The sequence below is a fragment of the Aptenodytes forsteri genome, unplaced genomic scaffold, assembly GCF_000699145.1.
Source record: "Aptenodytes forsteri isolate BGI_AS27 unplaced genomic scaffold, ASM69914v1 Scaffold296, whole genome shotgun sequence".
NCBI classification, from domain to species: domain Eukaryota; kingdom Metazoa; phylum Chordata; class Aves; order Sphenisciformes; family Spheniscidae; genus Aptenodytes; species Aptenodytes forsteri.
In genome coordinates, this window is record NW_008796181.1 from 1261167 (window position 1) to 1274031 (window position 12865).

The following is a 12865-nucleotide window of genomic DNA, read 5'->3' on the forward strand; positions in this document are numbered from 1 at the left end:
GCCGAGTACAGGGGCACGATCACTTCCCTACTCCTGCTGGCCACACTATTTCTGATACAGGCCAGGATGCCATTGGCCCTTCTTGGCCCCTGGGCACACTGCCGGCTCATGTTCAGCCGGCTGTCAACCAGCACCCCCAGGTCCTTTTCCGACAGGCAGCTTTCCAGTATTAGTGCAGCTCATCGCGCATCTTGGTAAGCCTCTGACTGAGGATGGAACTTGTATTTCATTTTGGAAAACATCAGAAAGCCCAGGGTTTTGGGTGAAATCCTTTCAGTTTTCATCTTATTTCAAAAAGGAAAGGTTCCAGTAGGGAAATAGGACACCTAAGAAGCAGCTGGATGCTGAGGACACTCATCACCCAAACCGAGTTTAGCCACGTTTCCGCTGTGCCCGTAGTGAGTTGAAGGCATTTGTGCAAAGGTTCACACTATGATTCTATGATCCCCCTCCCCAGATGTCAAAGGGGAGTAATTTTGACCTTATTGCCCCCTCCCCAGCTGTCAAAGGGGAGTAATTTTGACCTTATTGAGGTTGTGAAGATTAGTCAGTATTAGCAAAATGGTTTGAAGATGAGCAGTACTGATTACATAAGGACTAATTAGAACCTGTTGATTTCTCCTTCTCGAGAGGCTAAAGCACAGCAGTGCTAATTAGCAGGATAAGCCCAGCAAGCCCGGGTGCATCGTCACCACCTGCACCGCGCTCTACTGTGCTGCTCAGCAGCCTGCGACATCTGCACAGAGCAGCAACACGAATTATTCAGCAACAAAGGTGTAAGATTGCACATTTCTTTTAAAGAAGGTGAAAACACAAAAATACATACCATGACATAGGCTACCCTTCTCATTTCGGGCTGCTGCCCGTCTTGCACTTCAAAGGAAACTGCTGCAAGCTGGGATAGACCCAGCTGGATGTTTTACGGTCACCCGTGCCAGAAACAAGGGTAACTGCAAAAGTTGTCCTTGATCACTTCCAGGGTGCAAGTTTGGACATAGAAACTTCTCTGTTCAAAGAAACTAGAAAATGGAAAGCCTGAAGTCTTCACCACTGCCTCCAATGCTGCAAGAACTTCCTCAGCAAAGTCCAATTTCAGCCCACGCTCCTCGGCCCTTGGTTGAGCGACCTAAGGCTGCCTAGTCCAGATACTACAGTACAGCTACTGCAGACACAAGGGAGCAGTAAAAACACTTTTCCAGCTTTTTTCTTCTCCAGCGTGCATTCACCAACCCTTGACAGAAGCTGGGAAGAAGCATTAGGCAGAAGACTCCACAGACCCAAAGCAGACGGCCTCCAAGCCTTCCCCGTTGTGGAGTTAATCAGGCAGGGATAAACTTTGCTATGCACAGAAACAAGAACAACAGGAAAAAGAAGGATCACGTATCCACTTTCTGCCTGCAGTCCATCCGCCGCTGCAGCTGCACCTGCCCCACCGCTTTCCTCGTCCTCAGCATTTCCATGCATGGCAGGCTGGGAGATGGGCAGCTCAGTCTCTTGGGCTCACGATACCGAGAGGTTTCTCGGTATTCATGCAGCAAAGCAAGGAGTTGGAGAGGAGCACAAGCAAAGCAGGAGTTATTTCCAGAACAGCACGTTTTAAATCCACACAAGTCAATGGGAATTTAACTTGACTTACGGTAGTTAAATTTTGCTCATTTCCTCAACAGGAAAAGGATCTTTGCACTTTCACCTTTGCCAATGATCATCCCTTAAGAATAAGGCTGGGCCCTATTAAGCGTGTATCAAATTTTTTCTAGCCTGGGCCAGAGAACTTACTTCCTTCATGACTTACCTTTTAATCCGTGCACCATTTATCACAATCCTCCAGAAGCCTCCAAAAGATCAGGGCAGCTGCCAGACAAGGCTGTATAAATTCATCAATTCTGGGCAAGCAGCAGTTTGCTAGATACCGATCTCTTGCTTCTGTACATAACACACGGCTTCCAGGACCGCCCACCACCCCATTTTAGGGCTCTCATGGTGAAGAACCTAACCCGTGCCAGTTCTTAAGTCAGTATAAGGAAGCACGAGGCCGCCCCAGGCTCTATGAGGCTCCAACTGCTGGAAGGTGCCATCCCGAGAAGCCAGCTGAAATCTCTGTACAGCAAAGGACAAGTAGTTCACTGACCACGCTTGACTACACATTTCATTAAAACTGCAAGACTATTGCACATGGCTGGTCTTTAGATCTTATTAGCAGAGAAAGGCTTGGACAAGTGGAATAATTTACATTTCTTACTGGATGAGCCAGCAACAGGAGAACGGAAACAACCTATATTGACGAATTCAATTCTTTACCCATTACAGAAAATGCAAGAGCAGTACGTGCTTCTCAGTGCCGAGTACCTGAGTTCTTGGAAGTTCCCATTGCAAATCATCCAGAGAACCTGCACTTGCCTTTAAGCCCTCCTGAAAAGCCTCACCTCTGGAAGGCAGGGCCTTGATTATCCCAGGACTATCAAGTTGTACATTTCCTCATCCACCCCCTTTAAAGCCTCAGCAGCTGGCACGCTTCAAGTGCCAATGCAGCAGCTATTTCAGGCTTTAGATTGATCACCAGTACACACGTCGCCACTGTTTTACAAAAAAATTGAGCAAATGTGGTCTTTGAGGTTTCTGGTAATCCACAACTTCTACCTTTTGATGTAGACTATGTGACATTGTGTCCGTGGTGCAACGCCAAAGACTCTGGCCACGCAACAAGTCACCTGCCACCTCATGATTAGGCAATGAAGGGTACTACCAAACAGGTGCATATTGCCCCAAGTTCCACAGAAGAACATTTTCTGAATCCTCAGCAACTCATTATCGGCCAAACTACCCTCATTCCAGTGTTGCAGGTTCTCGTGAAGGAAACCTACTGCACAGCCCCAGATCGGTCTGGTTCCAAAATGAAAGCGTGTATATGTTTCCCAGAACTAGCACTCTTTGCTGAACTTCAGTGATGTATCGCGTGTGACCATCATCCAGCTACAGAAACTCTATTTGGCACAAGGTATCAAAATTCAGGTAACAAACAAGCTTTCAGAAACTTTGGGAAATACCCTAAATGGAGGAAAAAAGGCAACTTTTTTGCCAACAAGCTAGTTAATCTCATGGTGACCAAAGAAAATATTAAGTTTGTCTACGTACACTGTTAATTGAGGGGTTTAGACAATCTTCTGTATATTGTGAGGGAACCAAGAAGTGAAGAGATGAGACATGCTGAATTTGTATCTTTTAGCACAGACTGAAATGCAAAAGCTAATTCTGGTTGCAAAAACATTGCAAGTTTCCCTTCCATTTTACTCCTGCCAGAAATCAATTTTTCAAATGGACACAAAAATGCATGAGAAGCACTTCATTTAATTAACTGTTCCCCAAATCAGCCTCGTTCGCTTTTGTTGCTGTTGTTCTGGGGTTTGTTTCATTTTTAAATACAAAGTAGGTCAACTGCACATTTTTTTAAATATGCAGTTGAAATAGTTTGTTTCCAGACATAAGAGATTAAGGCCTGTTAAGCCTCTAGTCCAAAAGCCAAGCAAAAACTTGCAGCTGGTTAGGGGAAGCTGCCAGAGCTGCACTGAGACCCTGACGTTGTGAACGCCCAGGTGCCAGGACACCACTCACCTCCACCAGCGCTGTCTGGATGCAGAAGTACAAAAATGCATGATAAGCTATCCACATCAGCTTGTTCGGGACGTGCAATTTATTTTAAATGACATTTTTGTTTTCTTAGCAAGTCTATGCTTGTGACCTGGATAAATCCACTCCATCCCGAAAGCGTTCCTCGTTACAAGCCTACGTGAACAGCCTGTGGCGCAGGTGTATACTGGCCCGTTACTGGGACAGATCTGCGTACCCTTTACTCCATAACTCTTAGTTACAGAGGAAAAATACAGTGCAGGTTGTCTGACTGAAAACCCAAGCCTCCCCCTCCAAATGAAAGGTGTCCCTTGTGCCTCCTTCCCATGAACGGGCGCAAAGCACAGCTGAGCTACTCGGCCAGCCTGGAGTTCTAGCAGCAAAAACGGTGCGGATCGCTCACAACCAACCTCCCAAGCAACAGTCAAACAATCCGTTGGCTCCAAGGATCTCACGCCTCCTCTTAAGGTCAGCAGGTGAACGTTTTTCACACAAAAAAAGTTGATATGGCGTAATCAACAAAACATTATAAACAGAACGTTTAAGGTTTGCAGCTATTTTATTTACAAGTATACATTTAACACAAAGAAACACTGATATCCAAGCCTAGTTAATAGTAGTGTAACAATATGCATCATTTGGATGATTATTCTAACCAACAAACTACACTGAAAAATTAATGCCAGTAAAATTCTTGGTCATAATATTAAGAAATACAATATATAAATTGAAAATATGATTGCTTAAAATTTGAAAATGGAAGTGAAGCCATTTGCACAGGAGTCAGAGTTTAACATAATCTGAAGGGAAAGGCTCCAAACCAACTGTTTATCTTTCAGGTTAACAGAAGAAAAAAAATAAAAAAAAAAAAAGGAGAAGCATAGTTTATCCTTAAAGATAATGGGCAGTTTTGCTTCTTCAGGTAGAATGTAATGTAAGTGTTTTCAGGTTTTGCAGTGTCCTTAAAGATAATGGGCAGTTTTGCTTCTTCAGGTAGAATGTATTCCCAGTGTTTTCAGGTTTTGCAGTGGAATTACATTACTGAGCATGAAGACTTCCCTTGTGAAGCTGCCCCATCGATTTTTTCTGCCTCCAAAATTATCCTCTTAAAAACATCAACGGCAGTCTGCAAAGAGAGAGTACAAGATTAGTAGGTAAGAAGAAACTGCCCACTTACTGAAAAAATAATAATAAAAACATGTTAGCAGTTTTACTGGCTACACCAACAGATAACTGCATGTCCAACACTTACTCCAAAATCAAAGAGGGAAAACATGGTAGTTTCAGTTTTGAACACAACCTTTTGGAAGAAAAGTGTAACCCCCTTCTCCACGGCAATCCTCAACTATATTCTCTTATCAGTGCAGGGAGGGCAAGTTTAAACTGAGCCATACTCACGACAGAGCTAGTAACTGTAATTCAGCTTTATTTTAAATAGTAAGCTTGTGCTGAGCGACTGACAGCATTGAAGATTTTGATGCTGTGCTGCTCCAGAGAATAAACCAACTCATTTCCTCTAAGTAATCTTTAAGATTCCAAGTAATTACAGAAAGCAGCAGATTTTTCAGCTCTAAACACTGACTTTGCACAGCCCAGAATGAGGGTTACTTCAATTTTCTTGATTTTCTCATCTTACCTATAGGTAAGACCAGTATTAGACAGGGTGCAAGAACACGAGGGGAAAACACGAGCCAAACTAGCCCCTGTCTAATACGAAGCAGTATCCTTTGATAAAGTCCTCCTGAGAGAAAGGGGTTTTCTATTTTCAACAGCTTGAAGGTGGTCAGGCTCACACAAACATCCTAGCTTACTGTATGGAACATACAGGATTAAAACAGAGTCCTCCGCAAAATCGCGAGCCACACAAGCACTATGGATCCCATCACCCCTTCGGAGGGAATGCAGTAAGTACTCTCAGAGCAGGAGTCACTTGTTCTGCTATCAACTCCGCTTGGTCCACGCCGAGTCTCCTCCCTCCACGCTGAGCATAAAGCAGTCTGGTGAAAAAGGCTCTCCCCTACTGAAACTGCAGGTGATGAAACAGCGCATGGGCTCAGAACAGTGATGCTTCCCCAGACACACAGATGCTAGTGAGTACAAGTTAAAAATCTTGGGATGGAAAGACACAATTTCCCGTGAAAATAAGTTTAACTGAAGCAGAGACACTAAGAAAGGATGTCAGACCACTTGAGTGATTCAGGAGATTTTACAGAAGAATTTGATTAAGTGTAGTTAGCTTTTTGGTGGGGTTTTGTTTGTTTGATTTTAAGGATACTGAAAGATGGGGACGGTAAGGTGTCTGGGACAATATCATGAATGCTACTTGTAGTAAATACCTTACACTGTTAATCTGGTATTTTCAGGATTCACTCAGTTTTAAGGGTTTCAAAATTGTACACTACCCTCCATCAGAATATGCAGAAACTACAACTACAACATGCAGCATCTGAGATTGCCTAGAAATAATTTACGAAGAATAAATCTATACTACAGTCAAGGACAATTCTAAAGTGCTTTTCTTCTCTACAGTATTTTCAAGCTGAAGATTCACCATATGGTCAGTACTTCAGCATGTGAATCTTCAACTTGGAAATGGTCTCCTGATCATCTCAGACATGCCATTTTAAGTTTATCTAACCTCTAGCCATCCGTTTCATGAATTCCAAGCATATGCTCCTTAGAGAAGGGAAGTATATTCATTATATAAAAGCAGTCACATTATGAAAGAAGATAAAAAGGGGGTTTTGTTGGTTTTAATCAGCAGGCTGAAGAGCACCCTGTGATTTATGACTATGTGTTCTGATCTGACAGATGTTTTTCCGCCTCCACAAGGTATAATTCTTAATTGGATCACTTCCAAATTAATCCCATTGACTAAAGTAGGCCCACAACAACCTTAGAGCAATCTTAATAAGATTAGACTGAATTTTAAAGTTTCCCATATTTATACCGTTTGTGCACAGTACTATCTCTAGAACTATTTAAAATACTTCATCAGCTGGAAATGGAGTACTCCTCCATATAATGACGTTTCCCTGCAATCCCAACTGACTCTGACAGAAGTGGCTCGTTAGTCCAGTACTATACAACACATTTCCTGGGGAAATTAGACTCTAGAACCATGGTCAGGACTGCAATTGCTATCAAACCGGTGCCACTCATGAAGAGTTTCCCTTAATCAAAACTTGGCGATACACTGATTTACAAATATACTGCACCAATGTTTCCCTACTTAGAGCTGACATTTTCAATGGTTTCATTTTAACACAGAAGTTCTTTATACCCCTGCTTCAAAGCATCTATTAAAAAAAGCCCGCTAGAACTTATTTGGTCAACCAAGAAGCTGTATATTCTCTGTCAAAGACAGAGTGTTTGAAACACTAAGATGTAGGAGTTCACAGGGCTTGTTAATTCATTTCACACAAAATACGTATTCACTGAGAAGGTTTAATCACTGTCCTACAGTTAACCCTTAGGAATTTGTAATTCAGCCCAAATACGCAGAAGTACTTTAGAATGAGCTTTTAAACACCGCAGGAAGCTGTGTTTTGTGACAAGGAATAAAGAATGCAACCAGACTTTATATGCATGTGTCTCCATACGGTCCAATTACAAATGTGGGTCACACCCAGCCTACAGAAAGCCATCTGGCTTTCTTCTACCTTTCTCCCCTGAGGAAACAAAATACATGTCAGCCTGGGCAACTCATGCTGCCTAGGGAGCTTAGCACCATGCAAGAGACACCAGAGGCTCAACCGTTTCTGCAGATGCGCCCCTTGGTGTGAGCGGGACAGACAGCTCAGGAGGTGCAATTCTCTCTGCGCAAGCAGGGAGTCGGGAACACGATGCCAGGAAGGTGCAAACACCCAAATCCAGCCCACAGCCTCCAGAGTCAGCTCGTCCTTTGGTATGCTCTATTCTTCAGCTACGCAACTGTTTTATCATTTCAAAAAGGAAACTCTCAACTGCTCATACTAGTTATCTTGGCACAGAACCGGGCAAAGGAACTTCAGCAACAGTCAGGTAACGAAGAGGGGTTTTCTCCCCCCCATCCTTTGTTAGTCCAAACACACTCTCCCAGGTAAACGTTTCAGACCCCTGGAGGGGGGCTAAGAACCCAAACCACTCTGAAGCATGTACCGAGCACTGCATCATCTGAGCTTGACAATGAAGTCACTCTTGAAAAAGAAGCAATGCCCAAGCAATTGCTTTTTAAGAGAGCTCTGTTTTGGTGAGAAGCAGATTTTTTGCTACTTCCTTGCCCCTTCTAAAACAAGTTTATCTAATGAATTTTGCGTAACTGGATGAACACAATTTGGCTGCTCGTTGCTCCCTAAATTCTCCCAGTAGAAGTTGGCTCCCAGCTTCAACTGGGTTTAAGACCAATTTGGATTCCGGTTGTATTTCAAACAGTTACCACTTTATTGTACTGGGATTAAGATGAAGTACTCTACTATGGCTGAGGTGAAACAAAGTAGGGAATTCCACAAGGCTCAAAGCTCCTGAAGTCAGCCAAAGCAGTTCAACATACCTGGTAGTAACTAAGCAGCTTGAGAAGATATGACAATAATAGCCCAGCAGTAATCTAAAAGAGGTCTTTTCCATTAAGTCTCAGAATTGCCTTCTCAAAGCCCAGGGATTTCCCCAGATGACTGATATGTTGCTGATATGCAGGCTCCTCCGAAAGCCCTACAAGGTCACCCTTGTCTGCAGGAGCTGATACACAGCCTCAAATATATTTGACCTTGGGAACTCCTGCCAGCCGCTACCATTTCTCCTAACTGCAGCTTTGATCTTTGCCTCTCTCGCTTTCCATCTATTCAAAGTCATGCTATTTCTGGAATGTGGTATCTTTTGGTAACTCCTGGCAGAATAGGACTAGTTTGCTGAAGTTAATCTATAGAACTATTTCCGTTTCAGAGTAAGAGAAGATATCCTGTCTTGACAGAGGTCTATCTATCAGCTGTTTTGATCCTGTCAAATCAGTATTTGGAGGAGAAAGAATGCATGAGTTCAGAAGTGCTCCTGGTCTAACTCACAGGAAGGGATGCTACAATGCCCGGTGTCTCCTGTTCCCCCTAGCACCTCACAGCTCTAGACCCCACACTTTCCTCTCAAAGCTCAATCTTCCACCTCTTCAGAGGTGAGCATTCCTCCACAACTGTTTGCGAGAAGACTAAGGCAGCTGCCCCAGTTTTGGGCTCCTTCACACTTTCTTCTGTACATCCCAAGCCTCCAAAGGAAGCATGCCAGAGAGCCTGAAAGATGGTCACATGCTGTGGGCACCCACCTCAGAGTGACATACGATCTCCCAAACTTCTCAAGCCAGACAAATTTACCAAGTGTATTATGTAAGAAGCATGAATGAGGAATTTGTGTTCAAGCACCTGTTTCTAACAACCTGCATCTGACTCCAAAGGGACAGAACTTACAGCGACCTGCGATTGCCATCCTGAAGGATCCTGCTGAAAGGAAGACCTGAGAAGAACAACTTTGACAGCAAGAATGAATACAACTTCTGATTTTTTTTGTGGGATTTGTACAGGACTGTACCGAATTTTGAATATCTGACATACAATTGCCATTCTGATTTCCCCGAAGGCTACAAAGTTTGCAATATAAATTTCAGCTGGCAGCATAACTTGATACAGTCTGAGACTAAGGAACAGACACAAATATATGGCAGTCAATGGGACTTTGTTAGTGCAGCAATTTAATATGCAAGACACGCCAAGCATCATATAAAGCTTGTAGCTTCTTTGCATAAATATACCCAACCTTTTTTTTTTTCTTGAACCAAGGACAATACAAACTTCAGAAAAGTTATCAGTAAGATATTCTGCTAGATATGAATTGCTACACTGTTACACATTGTGAACCTAGGCCAAAAGAAAAAGAGCACAGGCAATAGTTTTGCCTAATCCAGAAGTATGAAGTTGTTTAAAATAAAGGGAGGAAAAAAATCAGATGCTTTTAACTGGTTTATTCTTTACACTGTCAATTTAGTTTCCTTGGGTATGCATTTGAAGCTCTGCAGCACACAGAGAAGATATTGAGACATTTCATGCTTTCATCATGCTCAATTTTGACAAGGTTAATGCAAGTCTTAGCCAGAAACAGAAGTACTGATAAACTAAGTCCAAGTATTCCATATCTGGAGGAAAAAAATTCCAAGTTTTTCTTCCAGGGAAAATCCAACTTTACCCAAGTAACTTGTAGAATTGTTGACAACAGACATTGGACAAAAGCTATTTGTTTTCACTTTGGGGACAGGGGAGAGGGAAAGAAAGGCTGCTTGAACAGGTCCTGTCCTAGCTATAGGATTGCCCTTTTGATTGTGCTGATGTTATCAAGGAGGCCAAGGATGTGATATGCTAGGTTAAATATGAGACAAGGTAAGCGTTTCTTCTGCATAAGGACTCGTTTGTTTGAAACTAGCCTAACAACGTCCTTTTGACCTTATCCTATGTCTGTACTTCCAAAAAGCAAAAGCTTTGATGCTGTTGAGACCTATAGAGAAAAATAAAGAAAAAAAAGAGAGAGAGAGAAGAAAAAAAAGACACCACCACCACCCCCCCAGTCCACAGCAGTTACCCATTACTTCAAGCCTGAACTAGGAGGCTTTCGTAGCTTAGACATGCAAGGTATCAAATCAATGACAAAGTATTATTAACAGCCACAGGAACAAACTTGAATACCAGAACGTATTTAGGAGGCATTTTAAAGAAAGTTAGTTAGAGCAACCAAGGATAAGATGTTATTTGACATGTAACTAAACACTTTCCTGCTGTGATAGGAAACCAAGTGTAAATGTGTGTGGGTTATATTGGGTCAGATTGTGCAACTTCACTACAGCTGTATCACAGTAATGTCCGACAGCCTCGGCTGTATTCTAACATTTTTCCGTTGGTTTTCGTTTGGGTTTTTTTTTTCCTCCATGGACCCACAAAACAATTATTCCCTACATTAGAGGGACCAAGCCTTGCCTAGCACCTTAAAACGTGAGGTTCATCCCCTTATACCAACTCACTCCTTTGCAACCGCAATGACCTCCTATTTAAGGTAACTACAGCAGATCACAGACCCTGTTCCACCCACCACACACATTCGAGCTTTAGTTTGTCACTAACTGTTCTGCTATGTTCAGTGAAGCTTAACTTTCAGTTCCTCACTTCCTCCTTCCATTTACAGTTGCATGGCAAAACGTGTATACATAAACCTGAATGCAGTCATTTTGTTTCTAATCATTGCAGAGTACGTGCAAATATTTTTGCTTCCTTTATTAAGTGAAATTACGAGTCATTCCATTACATTGCTATTCAAACAAAGTGAATCTTAAATGCATTACCTGATTTTCTTTAGCAGAAGATTCCAAGAAAGCTGCATTCCAGGATTCTGCTAAAGCTTTCCCTTCTTCATAGCTGATCACCCTGACCAAAGAAAAAAAAGTATGTTTCTTTATAAGTTGCAAAAGAATTGGAGTATGATACATCAGGAAAGTCCTCAGAGTACTGAGGCACATAAATGCATGTAAAAGTAATGTTTTGTGAAGTCCGACCCGGAGTATTTGCTTTTGGCTGCTGTCAAGTTAGTGTATTTGTACTGGGCCAGGTAAAACTGCTATGTGACCCAGAAGAACAGTTGTCCCAAAGTATTGCTTTGTTTTCATAATCTGTAATATAATCTGGTATTTTACAGTTGTGAAAAATACACTTCTGTTACTTGTTTTTGGGGGGTGGGGGAGTGTTAAGTGACCGTCCCTGGAACCTTATAACAAGAGTCAACACTGCAGCAAAAGTTCATGGCTCCTAGTTCACATTCTGGACACAATTCCTTTGCCAGTACCTTATTTTAACCTACAATTTGATTTTAGTTACGGAAAGCCAAGAACAAAACTAGCGCATTGAAGCCACAGGAATGCCGGCTGCTGTCTTGCATTTTAGACGTACTGGAGTTCACATACCGTTCCATATGCAGGTCTTTTTTATTTCCAACCAGCATAATGGGTATTCTGTGAAAGAAAGTTCAGAACTTCAGAACAGTTATAGTATACTGAACAAAGTACTAGTAACATGCCTGCAATGAAATGAGATGAAAGTGTCACTACTTACTGGACTTTTCCCACCATATCCAATAACTTGCCATGGATAACTTTTATCACTTCAAAACTGCAAAATAAAGGGATGAAGTCACACATGCACTCCAATGTTTATCCTTAATACCCAATACACAAGCAATTAAATGCATATGTAGGTTGCTGTGTTTAAAACTTACTCTATGTATAGTGGCAGAACCACAAAGATGCCGAAAGTCTTACCGATTTGCGTACAACAAAATGGTCCTAGAGACAGCAAAGACTAGCCTATGCCTACCATTATAGCCTCCCCGGTTATGATACTTGCAGAAATAAAGAACATTACCCAGGACTGATGCAGCTCACACAGGATCACTAAAAGCCCCTCCCACCTCCCATCTGGCTTGTATCTGCAGCAAGGTATTTAACTGCTACGGTCCAACAGCTCTGGATGAGCATGTCAAATTAAAGCAGTTTCAAAGAAAAAGTATTTAGTTAAGCACACTCTGACTTGAAAGAGTACATTATATTTTAAGAACACTTAGTTCATATAGAATTATTTAATTTTATTTATGGGGAAAGCCAAAAGAAGCCTGAATTCTAATTTTCTGTGGAAAGTGAGTAAATTGATCTGCAAGATGGTATAGAAACAGTGGTTATTCAAACACTTGTCTGTTCACCTACCATGTATGTGACGTTTGGATTACAGGAGAGAAGAAGCAGTACTGTGAAATACCAAGCCGCCAAAAACCTCACTAACAAAATCCACTGCATTTGACATTTAGTACTTCTGAGAACAAGCTATAAACGGGGTTGAAGCGCAGATGTTGTGCTCCTCTAATTACAGTATGGAAAAAATGCTGGTACATGAAGTGCATAATGCAGATTTGTTTTAAGAGGAGGCACAGGTTCACAGACGAGACACACAACTATACCACAAAAAAGTGACCGAAACTTTTCCAACTTCCAAGGTTGTTAGCTACAGGCAGTGTCTTGACTTGCACTGCATTTCAATTAGAATTGAAACTCTTAAAAATAGAGCAGCACTCAAACACACTTCCAACTCAGAGCTCTCAAAGAACTGGTGCCTAAAAACACTATTCAAGCTATTTGAATCACTAAAACTTCTCACTTTTGGAACAATAAACGCTACCATATTTAAAAAGG

The 12865-nt window shown here is 42.1% G+C and overlaps 1 protein-coding gene across 1 annotated transcript in view; it reads right to left on the reverse strand.

Annotated features, from left to right (window-relative positions):
- Positions 1 to 4164: 4164 nt before the first annotated feature.
- The window catches only part of RHEB (Ras homolog enriched in brain), a 40107-nt gene continuing 31406 nt past the window's right edge, over positions 4165 to 12865 (reverse strand). Inside the window, exons 5-9 of the mRNA XM_009287816.2 lie at positions 11736 to 11792; positions 11588 to 11635; positions 10973 to 11054; positions 4593 to 4750; positions 4165 to 4521 (exon numbers count right to left, since the gene is read on the reverse strand). Of these exons, the coding sequence (XP_009286091.1) occupies positions 4658 to 4750; positions 10973 to 11054; positions 11588 to 11635; positions 11736 to 11792 (280 nt within the window). The 3' untranslated portion in view covers positions 4165 to 4521; positions 4593 to 4657. The remainder of the gene's footprint in view (positions 4522 to 4592; positions 4751 to 10972; positions 11055 to 11587; positions 11636 to 11735; positions 11793 to 12865) is intronic.